This window comes from Saimiri boliviensis, chromosome 15 (genome assembly GCF_048565385.1).
Source record: "Saimiri boliviensis isolate mSaiBol1 chromosome 15, mSaiBol1.pri, whole genome shotgun sequence".
NCBI classification, from domain to species: Eukaryota; Metazoa; Chordata; class Mammalia; order Primates; family Cebidae; genus Saimiri; species Saimiri boliviensis.
The window spans coordinates 6,851,581-6,870,055 of record NC_133463.1 but is presented as its reverse complement, the minus strand read 5'-3'; the positions used below and the strand labels follow the sequence as shown (position 1 = coordinate 6,870,055).

Here is an 18,475-nt window from a genome sequence, read left to right as displayed (position 1 = left end):
TTTGGTATTTTTGTTGTCTATATAGTAATACTGTACTGTGTCTTGATGAAAGTTTTCATGATTGTAGTTGCATTTGTAAATTTGATCACTTATCTTGTTTCTTCTAGTCACCGTCTCAGAGGGTGAGGTATAAGCTCACAGAATTCAGATAAGTCATCATGAAGTTATATGTGTTTCTGGTTAACACTGGAACTACTCTAACATTTGACACTGAACTTACAGTGCAAACGTGAGTTGTGTTTCATTTATTCTTTTCAGTGTTGCATTCTGTTTGCATGCAGAAAGTTAAAGAAATATTATTCTCTTGTTTAAAAAGTAGCATCATGGCAAGTCTTAAATCTTTATCCCAATGTATTTTATACATAATTGTTGTCTTTCTCTAAAATACTGGTTATATTCTTTAAGTTGTTCTTTGTCCTGTTGGCCTGAATATAATACTCACAGTAAACAGATCTACCCACAAAACAAACTGATTTGCATTACTATAAGTACCTATAGTCAATTGCTATTCTAAGTTTCACAGGCCACTGTTAAGGGAATTACTGTAAGCTACATAAAACAATGTATATCACTTCCATGGTTTTTGGTCATTTGTTTTTATTCAGTTTATGAATAAAAGTCAATAGGTTTGTTTTGTTAATGAGAGAAAAATAAGTTTAATGTTTTTAGCTGAATTTATTGGGGCTCAGGTATCTAATAATTCTCTGGCTTTACAGGACAGGACAGGAAGTAGAAGTAAGTAACATTTCCAATGCTGATTATATTTTTATAGTGGCTATAATAGAAGACCTAATGGCGATACAAAATAAATAAATCTGACACTGAAATTGTTATAAATATGTGTGAAATCAATAATCTTTGTTGTAAAAATTATGGATTTTTTTGGAATTAGTTTTCGTTAAACTTGGTTTTACCTCTATATGAATGATTTTTTGGAAGATAGGGAAAGGAAGGAATTTTCATATGTGTTAGACTTAATGTAGTTTCTAAAACATGTGGAGATTTTAACAAAACTTTTGTATTCTGAGGATTTTAATAGCCCTGATAACTGAGCATATTCCTTTGCTATGCTATATAGAGAACTCAAAAATGAAAGTGTCTGCACCTCCATTTCATAGACTCACTTTGAGATATGACACATGGGTGAATTACTTACCTAAGATCAGCTAGTTGTTATGGAATCCAGTTCATGAAATAGGAAGCTTATATTTTTCTTTAGAATGAAATTCATTAACCTCTAAGGTGTTTTTACATAGTACTACTTGGATAATAAAGTCATTGGGCAAATATAAGTAACTGATTTATTTTTATTTCATTTTTTGAAGTGTGGCAGACCTTAAGCATGCCATTCAAAGCAAATACAAGATTGCTATTCAACACCAGGTGCTGGTGGTGAATGGAGGAGAATGCATGGCTGCAGATCGAAGAGTGTGTACCTACAGTGCTGGGACGGTAGGTATTTGAGAGCCCTTGCATACAAAGGTGCACCACCTTTACATCACATGGGGAACTGGAAACTCAGTGTTCAAAAGTAAGGTTTATTTGCTTCATATATTGAAGGCACTGTGCATGTTCAGTATTTATAACATTTTATTTTGATTATTTTTTTTTTTTAATATAGGATACAAATCCAATTTTTCTTTTTAACAAAGAAATGATCTTATGTGATCGTCCACCTGCTATTCCTAAAACTACCTTTTCAACAGAAAATGACATGGAAATAAAAGTTGAAGAATCTCTTATGATGCCTGCAGTTTTTCATACTGTTGCTTCAAGGACACAGCTTGCAGTGGTAAGATATAAACAATTATTTTAACTAACTGATTGCTTCTTAAAGCATTCAGATCTTAATAGCACAGTATAAATTGCATAGAAAGCATGAAAAAAAGTTTGACAAACTTTAAAAATATTTTGTGGTTAGTATATCTAGTTTTAAAATTTCTGGATGATACATTGCTAGTTATTCTACTTTGACAATGACAGTGTTTAAGAGTGGAAAAGCTGTCTTAAATATGATTTGGTCATCTTTCCTAGGTATTGCTATGTAAATAATTACTTTTGAACATTAATTGAGAACCTATGTTAGAGGAGATATAGACAAAAAGAGCTTAAATAGCTCTAAAAAAATGTATGTATTTTTTCCATACTTAACGGTTAGTTCCTGGAAGAGAATCAGGTTTCTTTCTCATATATAGTTCTTAACACTGCTACTTGTAGTTTCCAAGGATTCTTTCCCAGTCATTGATTTTTCTTTTTAATTTGCTGTTTACCTTCTAGTAATATCATTGACATTAAGCTGTCCGTAGTAAGCTACATTTTTGTTTTAGTAATGGGAAAAATGTGTTAGAATCAATGAAATAATAATGTTTACCTTTTGTAAAAGTAAAAAATAACATTACTGAACATTTGCTCTAATTAGTAAAACTCGTAAGAATATATACAGTATATACATTTATGCAACTACCCCCATTTTTCACGCAGGATACAGCATTAAAAGGAAATAACCTCATCTGTGTGAAATATACATTTAAGAGTTCAAAAGTGCTTTGAGAGAACAAAATTTTAAAAAATATACTTCTCTAAACTGAATTTACGCAATAAAACTTGTAGACTTGTTTTTTGATTGGCTGAAAAGTGTACATACTACATTTTGATAGAGTATTAAAGGATAACTAGGATATATAATTTTCAAGTGATTAGAGAGAAATAAAACACAATTAAAGCTAAATTCAACAAAAGAATGAAAACAAAGTACAAAGAAAAGATAAAATGTCAGAAATATATATATCAGAATTATATTAAATATAATCTGGTGTTATTTCTCTTTTAATGCATCCTATTTAATATATTTTTGAAATACGTAAATGAAATGAGAAAGATGATTATTGCTGTTGAGATCCTGAATTAGTAATCTGAGATTCAAATGCCAGGCATTCTGTATTAGTCTGTTTTCATGCTGCTGATAAAGACATACCTGGTTTAATTGGGCTTACAGTTCCACATGGCTGGAGAGGCCTCAGAATCATGGCAGGAGGCAAAAGGCACTTCTTCCATGGTGGCAGCAGGAGAAAAAGGAGAAAGGTGTAAAAGCAGAAACTCCTGATAAACCCATCAGATCCCGTAAGAATTATTTACTATCATGAGAATAGTGCAGGAAAGACCAGTTCCCATGATTCAGTTACCTCCCCCTGGGTCCCTCCCACAACATGTTGTAATTCTGGGAGATATAATTCAAGTTGAGATTTGGGTGGGGCACAGCCAAACCATATCATTCTACCCCTTGGTCCCTCCAAATCTCATGTCCAATTCAATCATGCCTTCCCAACAGTCTCTCAGAGTCTTAACTTATTTCAGTATTATCCCAAAAGTTCACAGTCCAAAGTGTTATCTGAAACAAGGCAAGTCCCTTTTGTCTATAAGCCTGTAAAATCAAAAGCAAGCTAGTTACTCTGTAGATACAATGCAGGTACATGTATTGAGTAAATACCAAAAGGGAGAAATTGACCAAAACAAAAGGGTTATAGATCCCATGCAAGTTCAAAAACCAGCAGGACAGTCAAACTTTAAAGCTCCAAAATGATCACCTTTGTCTCCAGGTCTCACATCCAGGTCACACTGATGTGATAGGTGGGTTCCCGTGGTCTTAGGCAACTCCGTCCCTGTGGCTTTGCAGGGTGCAGCATCCCTACCGGCTGCTTTCACAGGCTGGCCTTGAGTGTCTGTGGCTTTTTGAGGCACACAGTGCAAGCTGTCAATGGATCTACTATTCTGGGGTCTGGAGAATGGTGGCCTTCTTACAGCTCCACTAGGGACACTGTGTGGGGCTCCAGCCCCACATTTCTCTTCCGTACTGCCCTAGCAGAGGTTCTCGCTGAGGGCCCTAACCCTGCATCAAAGTTGCCTGGGCATCTAGGCGTTTCCATACCTCTTCTGAAATCTAGGCAGAAGTGCCCAACCATCAGTTCTTGACTTCTTTTCCCCCACAGGCTCAATACCACGTGGAAACTGTCAAGGCTTGAGGCTTCCACCCTTTAAAGCCACAGCCCGTGCTATACGTTGGTCCCTTTCGGCCATGGCTGGAGTAGCTGGGACTCAGGGAACCAAGTCCCTAGGCTGTACACAGCATGGGGACCCTGGGGCTGGCCTACGAAACCACATTTTCCTCCTAGGCCTCTGGGCATGTGATGGGAGGAGCTTTGGGGAAGGTCTCTGACGTGGCCTGGAGATGTTTTCCCCATGGTCTTGGGGATTAACATTAGGCTCCTTGCCATCTGTGCAGATTTCTGCAGCTGGCTTAAATTTATCCCCAGAAAGCGGGGGTTTTCTCTTCTATCACATTGTCAGCTGCAAATTTTCTAAACTTTTATGTTCTGCTTTCTTTTAAAACTGAATGCCTTTAACAGTACCCAAGTCACCTCTTGAATGCTTTGCTGCTTCGAAATTTCTTCCACCAGATACCCTAAATCATCTTTCTCAAGTTCAGAGTTCCACCAATCTCTAGGGCAGGGGCAAAATGCCATGAGTCTCTTTGCTAAAACATAATAAGAAGAGTCACCTTTGCTCTAGTTCTCAACAAGTTCCTCATCTCCAGCTGAGACCACCTCAGCCTGGACTTTATTGTCCGTATCGCTATCAGCGGCTTTTTGGGCAAAGCCATTCAACAAGTCTCTAGGAAGTTCCAAACTTTCCTACATTTTCCTGTCTTCGTCTGAGCAAACTGTTCCAGCCTCTGCGTATTACCCAGTTCCAAAGCTGCTTCCACATTTTTGGGTATCTTTTCAGCAGCGCCCCACTCTAGTACCAATTTACTATGTTAGACTGTATTCATGCTGCTGATAAATACATACCCAAGACTGGGAAGAAAAAGGTTTATTGGACTTACGGTTCCACATGGTTGGAGAGGCATCAGAATCATGGCAGGAGGAAAAACGCACTTCTCACATGGCGACAGCAAGAGAAAAATGAGGAAGATGCAAAAGTGGAAACCCCTGATAAATCTATCAGATCTCATGAGACTTATTCACTGCCATGAGAACAGCACAGGACAGACCGACCCCCATGATTCAGTTACCTCCCCCTAGGTCCCTCCCACAACATGTGGAATTCTGGGAGATAAGTTCAGGTTGAGATTTGGGTGGGGACACAGCCAAACCATATCACATGCTAAATATCATTTCCTATTAGGAAAAACAACGTGTTCATCAAGAAATTAATTCTGTATCTGGGACAGGGAAGATACAAGGTGAGCCTGAGATATCTTGTACCAGAGAGTAAGGAAGCACTCAATGTCCAAAGAACACAAGATACTATTAAAATACTTTGTAAAAAAGATTCTTTAGATAAAAAGAGATGTGACAATACAAAAACCTTAGAAATAATGTAGAAATAAACTCTATATGCAATATCTAGTGGTGCAGAGCATTCTAAAGATTTCATCCAGGGCAGGATTAAGAGAGAGGAAAGATGCCTGGCGTGGTGGCTCACACCTGTAATCCCAGCACTCTGGAAGGCCAAGGCAGGCAGATCACAATGTCAGGTGTTCCAGACCAGCCTGACCAACATGGTGAAATCCTGTCTCTACTCAAAATACAAAAATTATCTGGGTATGATGGCGCATGCCTGTAATTCCAGCTACTCAGGAGGCTGAGGCAGGAGAATTGCTTGAACCTCAGAGGCAGAGGTTGCGGTTAACCGAGATTGGGCCACCGCACTCCAGCCTGGGCAACAGAGCGTGACTCCATCTCCAAAAACAAAAAGAAAGACAGGAAAGAGTAAAGGATCAAGGTGATAAAGTGAAAACATTTGAAGAACCAGTATTCTTGAGGGGGGTGGAAGAGGGGCAGAGAACTGAGAATGAATAATAACTTCATTAATTTATCAAAAATCTAGAAAGAAAAATAACAGAAACAGTAAATTAAAGTGAACACTGAAAAAGTAACAAGATTAATGCATTTCAATATATCAGTTGTTACTCTTAATTTCACCAGTTACTTTATTAGAAGATTAATTATATGACACTACTAAAAGCACACAAAACTCACCACATTTGTATCATTCACAGACAATACAGTTAGATTGCTAAACTGTGAAAAAGACAGGTATGGCCAACATGGTGGCTCACGCCTATAATCCCAGCACTTTGGGAGGCCAAGGTGGGCAGATCACCTGAGGTCAGGAGCTCAAGATCAGCCTGGCCAACATGCTGAAACCCCAACTCTACTAAAAATACAAAATTTAGCCGGGCATGGCATCATGCACCTGCAGTCCCGTCTACTCAGGAGGCTGAAGTGGGAGGATCACTTGAATGTGAGAGGTGGAGGTTTCAGTGAGCCAAGATCATACCACTGCACTCTATCATGGGCAACAGAGCAAAACTCCATCTCAAAAAATTGAAAGACAGGTAAGCACAGAGATAACAGATAAATGCAAACAAAGATTAAAATGGAAATAATACTTGACAAAGTGGGCTTCAGAATGTTAAACAGAACAATGTGCAATGTAATGATAAAAGATTTAATTTATGAAAACATAAATATGTATTTGCCTATCAACACAGGCTGAATAATAAGGTAATAACTACTAGAAATTTCAGGGTAACAATAAAACAGTGAATGTATGTGCCAGTGTCTATAGTAGCATTATTAACCATGATCAAAAGGTAGAATGAAGCTAGATGTTTATTAGTATGTCAATGCAATCAAAATGTGGAATATACATACAATGGAGTATTTGTCAGTCTTAAAAAGGAAGGAAATTGTGATATATGCCACAAAATGGAAGAACCTAGAGGATGTTATGCTAATTGTAATAAGGCAGTCACAAATGGACAGAACTGCATGATTCCACTTACCTAAAGCAGGAAAACTCAGAGAAGAAAAGTAGAATAGTGATTACCAGCAGCTGGGGAGCAAAGCAACTATAGAGTTACTATTTAATAATGAGTAAAGAAGTTTAAATTTGGGATGATAAAAAATTTCTAGAGATAGTTATGGTTGCACAGTTGAATGTACTTAAAGCTACTGAAGTGTATACATAGAGATGGTTAAAATGGTAAATTTAATATATCTGTTTCATAATCGGAAAGCTCCTGTGGACTTGTATTCTGAAAATAAAGAGTATACTTTTGGTTTTTTAGCAGATAAAATCCAGAAGAAGATCAAAAAAATAATATATTTGGAACAAAAGGTGCTTATTCTCAAAATGTAAGGATGATTCACTGTTCAGAAATTCTTTTTTTTTTTTTTTTTTGAGACGGAATTTCGCTCTTGTTACCCAGGCTGGAGTGCAATGGCGAGATCTCGGCTCAACGCAACCTCCGCCTCCTGGGTTCAGGCAATTCTCCTGCCTCAGCCTCCTGAGTAGCTGAGATTACAGGCACGAGCCACCATGCCCAGCTAATTTTTTGTATTTTTAGTAGAGACGGGGTTTCACCATGTTGACCAGGATGGTCTCGATCTCTCGACCTCGTGATCCACCCGCCTCGGCCTCCCAAAGTGCTGGGATTACAGGCTTGAGCCACCGCGCCCGGCCCAGAAATTAATTCTTAAACTAATTTCATCAGTCATTAATACCTTACAGGAGAAAACATACAAATAATTCATCTGTCAGTTAACATCTATTAACATAATGGATATTGTCCAGAAGAGAAATTTGTAAAAATTTGACAGCTGTTTTTAATAAATTTTATTTAATAAAATTTATTAAATAAAATGACCTAGAGGGAGACAAAATAAATGTAAAACAGACTTGACTAAAAATATAATCAACTTTTATTTAATTTTAATTTTTGTAGATTCAGGGGTACATGTGCAGGGGTACATTTTGTAGATTCAGGGGTACGTGGGCATATTGCATAATGCAGATGTTTGGACTTCCAGTGTGCTCATTAGCCTAAATAGTGAACATTGTACCCAGTAGGTAATTTTTTATTCCTTACCTCCCTCCCTTTGAAATTCCTAGTGTCTATTGTTTTCCTTTGTATGTCTGTGTATACTCGTTGTTTAGCTTCCTCTTAAAAATAAGAACATGGGAGTATTTGATTTCCTTTTTCTGAGTTTTTTTCACTTAGGATAATGACCTCTAGCTCCATTCATGTTGCTGCAAAAGACATGATTTTATTCTTTTTTAATGGCTTTGTAGTAGTCCATGGTTTATACCTATATACACCACATTTTCCTTATCCAGTCTTCTGTTGATGACACATAGGTTGATTCCATGACTTTACTGTTACAAATAGAACTGTGATAAACATACAAGTGAGGGATGTCTTTTTTGCAGAACGTTTTCTTTTGCTTGGGTAAATACTCGGTAGTGCAATTGCTGGGTTGGTGGGATGGTAGTTGTTTGAGAAATCTCCATATTTAATTTTTGTATATGGTCAGACTTAGGGGTCCAGCCTCATTCTTCTGCCTATGGCTAATTTTCCCAGCACCATTTATTGATTAGGGTGTCATTTCCCCATTGTATGCTTTTGTCAGCTTCGTCAAAGATTAGTTGATTACACATCAAAGATCAGTTGATTGTACATAGGTAGCTTTATTTCTGGGTTCTCTATTCTGTTCCATTGATTTATGTGTTTGTTTTTTTACTAGTACCATGCTGTTTGAGTGACTGTAGCCTTGTAGTATCGTTTGAAGTCAGGTACTGTGATGACTCCAGCTTTGTTCTTTTTGCTTAGTAGGACTGCTTTGGCTATTAGGGCCCTATTTCGGTTTCGTATGATCTTTAGGATTTTTTTTCCTAATTCTGTGAAAAATGACATTGATAATTTGATAGGAGTTGCATTGAGCATTAAATATGTAGATTGGGCAGCATGGTCATTTTAATGATGCTGATTCTTCTAATCCATGAGCATGGGATATTTTTTAATTTGTTTGTGCCATCTATAGTTTTCTTTGTCAGTGTTTTGCAATTCTCCTTGTAGAGAGGTCTCCTTGATTAAATGTATTCTTTGGTATTTGTGTGTGTGTGTATTGTAAATGGGATTGAATTCTTGATTTAGTTCTCAACTTGAATGGTATTGGTGTATAGAAATGCTACTGATTTTTGTACAGTGATTTTTTTTTTTTTTTTTTTTTGAGTCGGAGTTTCGCTCTTGTTACCCAGGCTGGAGTGCAATGGCGCGATCTCGGCTCACCGCAACCTCCACCTCCTGGGTTCAGGCAATTCTCCTGCCTCAGCCTCCTAAGTAGCTGGGATTACAGGCACGAGCCACCATGCCCAGCTAACTTTTTGTATTTTTTTTAGTAGAGACGGGGTTTCACCATGTTGACCAGGATGGTCTCGATCTCTTGACCTCATGATCCACCCGCCTCGGCCTCCCAAAGTGCTGGGATTACAGGCTTGAGCCACCGCACCCGGTGTACAGTGATTTTTTAATCCTGAAACTTTATTGAAGTCATCGAGTCTATGAGTTTTGGAGGAGACATTAGAGTTTTCTGGGTATGTGAGATCATGTCATCAGCCAACAGAGATCATTTGAATTCCTCTCTCCAGTTCAGGGGCCTTTTCTTTCATTCTCTTGCTCTATTGCTCTGGCTGTTACTTCCAGTACTTTTTTTTTTTAGATGGAGTCTTGCTCTGTTGCCCAGGCTGGAGTGCAGTGGTGCAATCTCGGCTCACTGCAACCTCCACCTCCTGGGTCCAAGTGATTCTCCTATCCCAGCCTCCTGAGTAGCTGAGATTACAGGTGTGCACCGCCATGCGTGGATAATTTTTGTATTTTTAGTAGAGACAAGGTTTTGCCACGTTGGCCAGGCTGATCTCAAACTCTTGACCTCAAGTGATCCTCTCGCAAGCTATTCTTGTGCCTCATGGGTGGTTTGGGTTACAGGTGTGCACCACCACACCTGGCTAATTTTATATTTTTAGTAGCATCAGGGTTTCACCATGTCAACCAGGCTGGTCTCAAACTCCTGACCTCAAGTAATCCTGCCTCCTTGGCCTCCCAAGGAGCTGGGATTACAGGCATGAGCCACTGCACCCGGCCCCAGTACTGTATATTTAATAGAAGTGCAGTGGTGAGAGTGGGCTTTCTTGTCTTGTTACAGTTGTTAGGAAGAATAGATAAGCAGCTTTTTTTTTTTTAGTTCAACCGAGTCTTACTCTGTTGCCCAGACTGGAATACAGTGGCATGATCATGGCTTACTGCAGCCTTGACCTTTTGGACTCCAGTGATCTTCCTGCCTCAGCTTCTGAGTAGCAGAGACTACAGGTGTATGCCACCGTATCTGGATTATTTTTAATTTTTTGTGGAGATGGAATATCACCATTTTGCCCAGATTGGTCTGGAATTCTGGCCTCAAGTGGGCTTTCCACCTTAGCCTACCAAAGTCCTGAGATTACAGGTGTAAGCCACCACACCAAGTGTAAGCAGCTTTTAAATTAGTGAAATGCAAGGGCCATGTTTGCCTAAAACAGAAACAATGTGTTCAGTATTTTGAAGCTTTGAGGAAATAAGAAAATGAAATCAGTGAAATGAAATCAGTGAAATAAGTGGTGAAAATGATAAATGAAAAACACTTCTTTTAGGTAATGATATGGTTGCATATTTGGAAAATTAAGGGATTTTAATCAAAGCATCTTAGAGTTTTGGTAAGGTGACTGGATATGTAATAAATATATAAAAATAGAGTTTCTGTGTTCTGACCAGTGCATTGGGATGGAAATAGGAAAAATACTGTAATCTGAACAGCAGCAAAACTTCAAAATAATATGTAAATATTTCTTTACAAAAACTTCAAAATATACGTAACAATTTGGCTGTATAAAATATTCAAGAACAAAACATGAAAGAAATGAACATAAATGAACAAATTGTTGTTTCTTAAATGAACAAATGGCCATGAAACAAATGAGAAGACATATCTAGTTTTTAATATCATAAGCTTACGATAATTATAAGTTACAGCCATGATACTTCTTTTGGAGCTTTGGTTTTTTATAAGTTACAGCCATGTAACTTACAAAAGTTAATTATAAGTTAATTATAAGTTACAGCCATGATACTTCTTTTGGAGCTTTGGTTTTTGTTTTGTTTGTATCTAAAATGGTTTTCAAATTCTTATAAAAAGGTTAGTGTCCAGAAATGGCCAAGAAAGTCATGAGAAGAATGGAAGGGGTGTGGTGGAATGTATCTTTTCAGATTTATTTATTTATTTATTTACTTACTTACTTCTTATATAAAGATGGGATCTCACTCTGTTGCTGAGGTTGGTCTCAAACTCCTGGGCTCAAACGATCCTTTGGTCTCAGCCTCCCTAAGTACTGGAATTACCTGCGTGAACCACCATGCCTGGCCTCTTTCCAGATTTGTAAAACATTCTAAAGCTACTATAACCAAAACAGCAATATAGTTCTAATCAATTCATTACATGCAGTATTAGAGGTATTAGTACTTCATGGTCCAGGATGTGGTCTCTAAAGTCAGATTTTCTAAGTTTACATCTGATTACTTCATTTATTTGTGGTGTGACCTTCGACTCAGTGACCTTATTGGTAAAATTAAGATTAGATTTCTGTTTATTGAGATAATATACATATTGAAAAATGCACAAACTGTGATTGTACATCCATTCTTAGTGAATTTTTACAATGAAGACCTGGATAAAAATAGTTTCACCCCAGAAACCCTATTTAAGACTTTCTCCGTCAGTTTTTATCCTTCCTCTTCGTTAATCCTAACCAGTGTCTTGACTTCTAAACCATAGATTACTTTGTCTCTTTTTGAATGTAAATAAATGGAATAGTGTAGTTTTTGTTCCTTTTGTGTCTAACCTCTTTGATACAACAGGATGTTTCTGAGAATGATTCATGCTGTTGCATGTATGGGTGGTTTGTATTCATTGCTGCATTGTATTCTATTGTACAAATATGCCACAGTTTTATCGTTTCCAGTGTTCATCTATTGTGACTAAACCTGCTGCAAATATCCTAGTACATTCTTCTGACTTGGAAACATATCAGAATACTTAAGACAGTGTTAAATCTGTCTTCTCTTCTACTTGTGCAATCTCTTCGGTACCGAAATGCCCATAGTTCTTTCAGATTTCATCTTGAAATGGACTCAGTGCTTCCTGCTTTTTTGTTTTAACCATATATTATCTTACCAGCTATATGGTTAAAAAAAAAAAACAAAAAACAAAAAACAAAAAACATTTATTTCTGAACTCATTAAAGGTGAAATATTTTCTTCAACATGTCAGGAGAAGTATGTTAATTATAAGTTTGAAAATCTTTGTAGGTTCAGATTTTTGAAAGATAATTTCTCCCTATATTCTGTCATCTTCAAGATTTTAGCACCTGCAATTGCTAGGTACTAACCTGTAGCCAACTTCATTTCCACTTCTCTTCTACCCTATAGTGATTTAAGTTTTTGTTTTGTTTTTTGTTCTTGGCATTAACTCTTTGAAATCCAGTTATTTTACTAGGCTGTGACCTGGTGTTGATTGATCTATATTTGATATCTTAGTAATATCATCTCTTAATTTTCAGATTCAAGTAGTTAGAATTTTTGAATATTGTTCTTGTCCATGTCTTCAGTTCTTTTCTTAATTGGTGCCACCTTTTAGGTATCATTTTCATGGTAATTCTATTCATTTCACCTGTCTTGGTTGTTAAAGCCTGATTTAGAGTTCTCTGTGTTTCGTATGTTAAAATTTTTGCTTGTCTTTGAATAAGTAGAATGATTTCTCTATAAGACAATATAAGAAAGGGTGTAAGATAGCATTCCCTGGTGAGCAGGAAGCTGCCCTGGGTCACAGGGGATCCCTAGTTAGATGCAGAGTGTGTGTGTGTGTGTGTGTGTGTGTGTGTGTGTGTGTGTACTTTGTCCTGTATGTGTGTGTGTACTTATTCTGTCCTGTGTGTGTGTGTGTGTGTGTGTGTGTGTGTGTGTGTGTGTGTGGACTTACTCTGTCCTGTGTGTGTGTACTTATTCTGTCCTCTGTGTGTGTGCGTGTGTATGTGTGTACTTATTCTGTCCTGTGTGTGTGTCTGTGTGTGTGTGTGTACTTACTCTGTCCTCGTGTGTGTGTACTTATTCTGTTGTGTGTGTGTTGGGGGGGGGACTTATTCTGTCCTCTGTGTGTGTTTGCGTGTGTGTGTGTGTGTGGACTTATTCTGTCCTCTGTGTGTGTGTGTGTGTGTGTGTGTGTGTGTGTGGACGGACTTATTCTGTCCTGTGTGTGTGTGTGTGTGTGTGTGTGTGTGTGTGTGGACTTATTCTGTCCTTCTCCTTAGACAAAATTTAGCAGTTCTAGTGGCTTTTTCTCACAGTTTTTCCTCTGCCTTTTTTGCAAGTATGTCATATAAATACGTATTATTTCTTCCGCTACTTTCTAACTTCAGATTGGACCCCAAGAGATTCTTGCTGTCCACCCAAGCTTCCACAAGGAGGATTCATTTCTCCCAGGTTTTGCTAAATGCCTGCAGTAGTGGTGTGAACCTAAAGTGTCTTGAGACAGGTCACAATTCAGAAATTTTACTTTGTGAAGTTTAAGGACACACCATAGACATTGCTTTAGGAGGTCCTAGCATGTGCCCAAGGTGATGAGAGTAAAGCTTGCTTTTATATGTAAAAGGGAGACATGAGACATGAATATGTGTAAGAGGCACATGGGTTTGGTTCAGAAGGGCCAGAAAAGTCTTAGCCGGGGCTTCCAGGTCATAGGTAGATAAGAGACAAAAGGTTGCATTTTTGGAGTCCTTGATCAGCCTTTCACTGAATACATAATTTAGTCTGGCTCAGTGAATCTGCATTTTTACATAAACAATAAGACAGAGGAAGCAGTCAGTTATGCCTTTGTCTCAGGTGAACAGAGGGATGACTTTGTGTCCCACACATGTAAAGATTAGCTGTCAGTTACATTGCCGTGGTGAAATTCAGAAGCCCTGTTTTAGGTTAAAGATCTTGAAGCCCGCAAGGAATTTCCTCGTAGCAAAATTGTGAGGGAGGTATGTAGCTTTCTTATCTTCGTAGCTATCTTATTTTGGAATAAAATGGGAGGCAGGTTTGCCTCACGTAATTCCCAACTTGACTTTTCCCTTAGCTTAGTGATTTTGGGGTCCTGAGATTTGTTATTCTTTCACAGTTTGTGCCCTTTTTATTTGACCCAAGTTGATCCAATTTTCATACTCTTCACACGTTTGCTGCATATATTGTATGTGTGGGGATGGTAGTCGTTTCCTGGTTTCATCAAGATGGCATCTCATTTCCCTTTGGTTTTTGGTTAGTTTCAGGAAGGAGAAGCAGGCAAAGACATCTTTATTATCTTACAATTGAAACTATTAGCCCTTTCTTTTATACATATAGAATTAAGAGCAGGAGAAGTTAAGTAATTTCTTCAAGGCCAGATAGCCAGGGAGAATGAAGAAGAACCTCTTTTCTCCAAGGCCAGTGCTCTTTACATTCATATCACGAAGCAAACTTTCATGTTTTACCTATAAACATATTTCTTTTCACCTCAGTTTGTTCATTAACGATACTGTCTTCTAAAACAGGATGGTCATAATGATTTTTACATGCTTATCTGCAAAATATATAGAAAAAATACTTCCTTTTTCATTTCATCCCCCACTCCGTCTTAATGATGATGGAACATTTGGTTTGCGTTTTCCTAATCTTTGATATACACACAAAGTGCACTTTTATCTCATACCTCTATTATTTATTATTTCACATTTCTAACCGACCTCAGCCTCCCCAGATAAATGAATGCATGCTATACTTTTTTTTTTTTCTTTTTTAGGTGGAGTTTTGCTCTTGTTGCTGAGGCTCACTTAAACTTCCGCCTCTTGGGTTCAAGTGATTCTCCTGCATAATCCTCCCCAATAGCTGGGATTACAGGTGCCCACCCCCATGCCTGGCTAATTTTTGTATTTTTAATAGAGACGAGTTTTGTTTTTTGTTTTGAGACAGAGTTTCGCTCTTGTTACTCAGGCTGGAGTGCAATGGCGCGATCTCGGCTCACCGCAACCTCTGTAGAGACGAGTTTTTACCATGTTGGCCAGGCTGCTCTCTTAACTTCTGACCTCAGGTGATCCACCTGCCTTGGCCTCCCAAAGTGCTAGGATTACAGGGCTGAGCTACCATACCCAGCCCATGCTATACATTTTGTTCCTTTTTCATTGTTGCAGGGTACTCCCATTTTTGAAATATCGTAAGTTTATTTTCCTTTTATTTTTCTATTAAATAGTGCTACAGTTCAACTTACTGTTTTACATTTATAAATTTTAACAATTCAAAAAATCGAAATATTTGAATATTTTAATTTTTTATATCCTCCATCTTTTGTATGTTTAAGAATCTTCCTACATTTTCTGCATGTACTGCAAGAAACTCTTTAATGTACCTGACAACTCTTTTATTCGTCAATTCAGGGGTGTCACCTCCCTTTTATCCATTTTTAAGAATATGAAAACATTTTTCCTTTCTGTTACTTCATAATTCCAGAGTTTTTTCCCCCACTCTATTTTAGTGGCAGCATGATTGATTGATTTTTAGTGAAATGGCACATAATTATCTTACTGACGTCGGTACCCCATAAAGACCATGTGCTGCTTATTTACTTTGCTAACTGAATAACTGTTGATGTGTTTATGGTAGCCTTTTTACACATTGCCTGGACAACTTAAAAATAATCATTTTATATCCATTCTTTCAGGTTCCTTCCCATTCCACCTTGTAACATTTTTCATATTACCAGTCTTCTTAAAGCATCTATTTGATTACATCCTTTATGTTAAAAGAGTTCTTCAGGAGGTTTTTTCTGAGTAAAGTCCAACTGCGTCCTTACCTTAGTGTTTTCTGGGTCTTTGCTCATCTGGCCCTCTTTCTGTCTCTTTTTCCTCCAGGCCATTTGTTCTTAACCAGTAGTACTTTATATTTCTTGTCTTTGCCACATCATCATGTTCCACTCTAAATTTTAAAGTACTTCTTTCCCTGTTTTTGTCCATATTGTTTTCACACCCTGATACTTAAGTTAAATGCCTTCAGAAAGCTTTGACTTCTCGTTTCCTGTCTCTTTTGTGATTTTTATATCTGTCTCATAGCAGTTAACAAAGGTAGAATAATCTCTATTTTCTGGCCAACTAAAATCTTTTTTAACAGTGGACGACTTTGTGTATCTCCATATATAAAGCAATCTACATTGCTGTCTTGTAATTTATCCATAATAAATATTTTTTTCCTTCATTCTTTGGAACTGAATGTCACATGTCTGTTTTCTGAAGGTATTTTTACTGTTTAAGTAAGTATTTCCTAGAATCCTATTTAGGGTTACTAAATGTGTTACAGTTATACTAATCTAGAAGTAGATGATGTATTTTAGATTTTGCCTTTACCTAAAACTGTTTTTAACATGTATGTTTTGAGATAATACCAGAGGACAGTGACATTTGTGATGATATGTTGATCATTAATCAAATAATTGAAAGCCCTACTCCTTTGTTTTTCAGATGTAGCATCTTATGTATTGTTGTGATTTTGTCTTAGGATACCTGCTCAGAAACACCTCACTTATGTTATAGGTTATAACACCTCTTTTATGTTAAACATCTTACTTATGTTTAAGGCTCTCTTTTACAGAGGCGAACAGAAATAAACTAAAACAGTCCTTTGAAACACTTTGTTAAATGTGCTTTAGAACTCATTCACACATACATGTTTATAAACATATGCAAACTTCTGCAAACAAACCATTGCCTTCTTTTACTTTCTTTTGTATTCTTTTTCAATATAGGAAATGTATGAAGTTGCCAAGAAACTTTGTTCTTTTTGTGAAGGTCTTGTACATGATGAACATCTTCAACACCAAGGCTGGGCTGCAATCATGGCCAACCTGGAGGACTGTTCAAATTCATACCAAAAACTACTTTTCAAGTTTGAAAGTATTTATTCAAGTTATCTGCAGTCCATAGAAGACATCAAGTTAAAACTTACTCAGTATGTTTGCCATTAAAATGGATAATATTTGTTTAAAATACCTTTGAAATTTATCGGTAGTTTCAGTCACTGCGTATTTGTTTCTTCTAGGCCATATATTTATTATAACTGAGATTTATTCTTTTAGCATTTTCTCATAGTGCTTTATAGGTTGTAGTTTTTAATTTAAAAATGATAATCAGGCCAGGCGGGATGACTCACGCCTGTAATCCCAGCACTTTGGGAGGCCGAGGTGGGTGGATCACGAAGTCAGGAGTTTGAGACCAGCCTGGCCAACGTGGTGAAACCCTTTCTCTACTAAAAATTGAAAAATTAGCTGGATGTGGTGGTGGGCTCCTGTAATCACAGCTACTGGGGAGGCTGAGTCAGGAGAATAGCTTCAGCCGGGGAGGCAGAGGTTGCAGTGAGCCGAGATCACTCCATTGTACTCCAGCCTGGGACAGAGCAAGACACTGTCTCAAAAAAAAGAAAAAGAAAAAGAGAAAGATAATTCTGTTTACCATGTATCTTATGAGTCTCCCATAGTTCTTTCTCTTGGGTTGTTTTACTTATGAATAAGACCCAAAACACTTTTGAAGTCATTTGTAAAACCAAGAATCTTTTTCTGTATCTTGACCAGTAAACAAAAGGCAAGATGTTTTTTTTTTTGAGACGGAGTTTCACTCTTGTTACCCAGGCTGGAGTGCAATGGCGCGATCTCGGCTCACCGCAACCTCCGCCTCCTGGGTTCAGGCAATTCTCCTGCCTCAGCCTCCTGAGTAGCTGGGATTACAGGCCCGCGCCACCATGCCCAGCTAATTTTTTGTGTTTTTAGTAGAGATGGGGTTTCACCATGTTGACCAGGGTGGTCTCGATCTCTTGACCTTGTGATCCACCCACCTCGGCCTCCCAAAGTGCTGGGATTACAGGCTTGAGCCACCGCGCCCGGCAAAAGGCAAGATGTTAACATCAAATAGAAATAGATACCTTATCAAACACTGGACAATGGAGGAAACTTTCTTTGTAAATATTGCCATCCTGCTACACGTTTGATGAGGTAGAAACAAAAGCCCTTGTGTTTTTGCTCATTAAGATGGCAAGTTTTAGTTCTTTGCATAGAAATACCTTTAATACATATTGATTGGTCTTAAAAAAGGGATATGGTTAATGTGAAAATAAAACTGTAATTCAGCATGAAACTAACCCTTAGCGTGTGTGCGTATGCTTGTTTTTTGTTTTTTGTTTTTTGTTTTTTGTTTTGAGACGGAGTTTCACTCTTGTTACCCAGGCCGGAGTGCGGTGGCATGATCTCGGCTTACCGCAACCGCCACCTCCTGCATTCAAGCAGTTCTGCCTCAGCCCTCCCGAGTAGCTGGGACTACAGGCGCGCACCACCGTGCCCAGCTAATTTTTGTATTTTTAGTAGAGACGGGGTTTTACCATGTTGACCAGGATGGTCTCAATTTCTTGACCTCGTGATCCACCCGCCTCGGCCTCCCAAAGTGCTGGAATTATAGGTTTGAGCCACCGCGCCCGGCCGATCTCTTTTTCTTG

The 18,475-nt window shown here is 37.9% G+C and overlaps 1 protein-coding gene across 3 annotated transcripts in view; it reads left to right on the top strand.

The window, feature by feature from the left end:
- Window positions 1-18,475, top strand: part of RB1CC1 (RB1 inducible coiled-coil 1) — a 105,372-nt gene that overhangs the window by 33,642 nt on the left and 53,255 nt on the right. For 2 of the 3 annotated variants that reach the window (XM_039464542.2, XM_039464541.2), the window contains exons 3-6: window positions 108-229; window positions 1,326-1,452; window positions 1,622-1,792; window positions 16,740-16,942. In XM_039464542.2, coding sequence (XP_039320476.1) covers window positions 159-229; window positions 1,326-1,452; window positions 1,622-1,792; window positions 16,740-16,942 — 572 coding nt within the window. In that variant the 5' untranslated portion in view covers window positions 108-158. Of the gene's footprint in view, window positions 1-107; window positions 230-1,325; window positions 1,453-1,621; window positions 1,793-16,739; window positions 16,943-18,475 lie in introns of those variants that run through there. The other variant, XM_074386650.1, reaches the window with a different exon arrangement.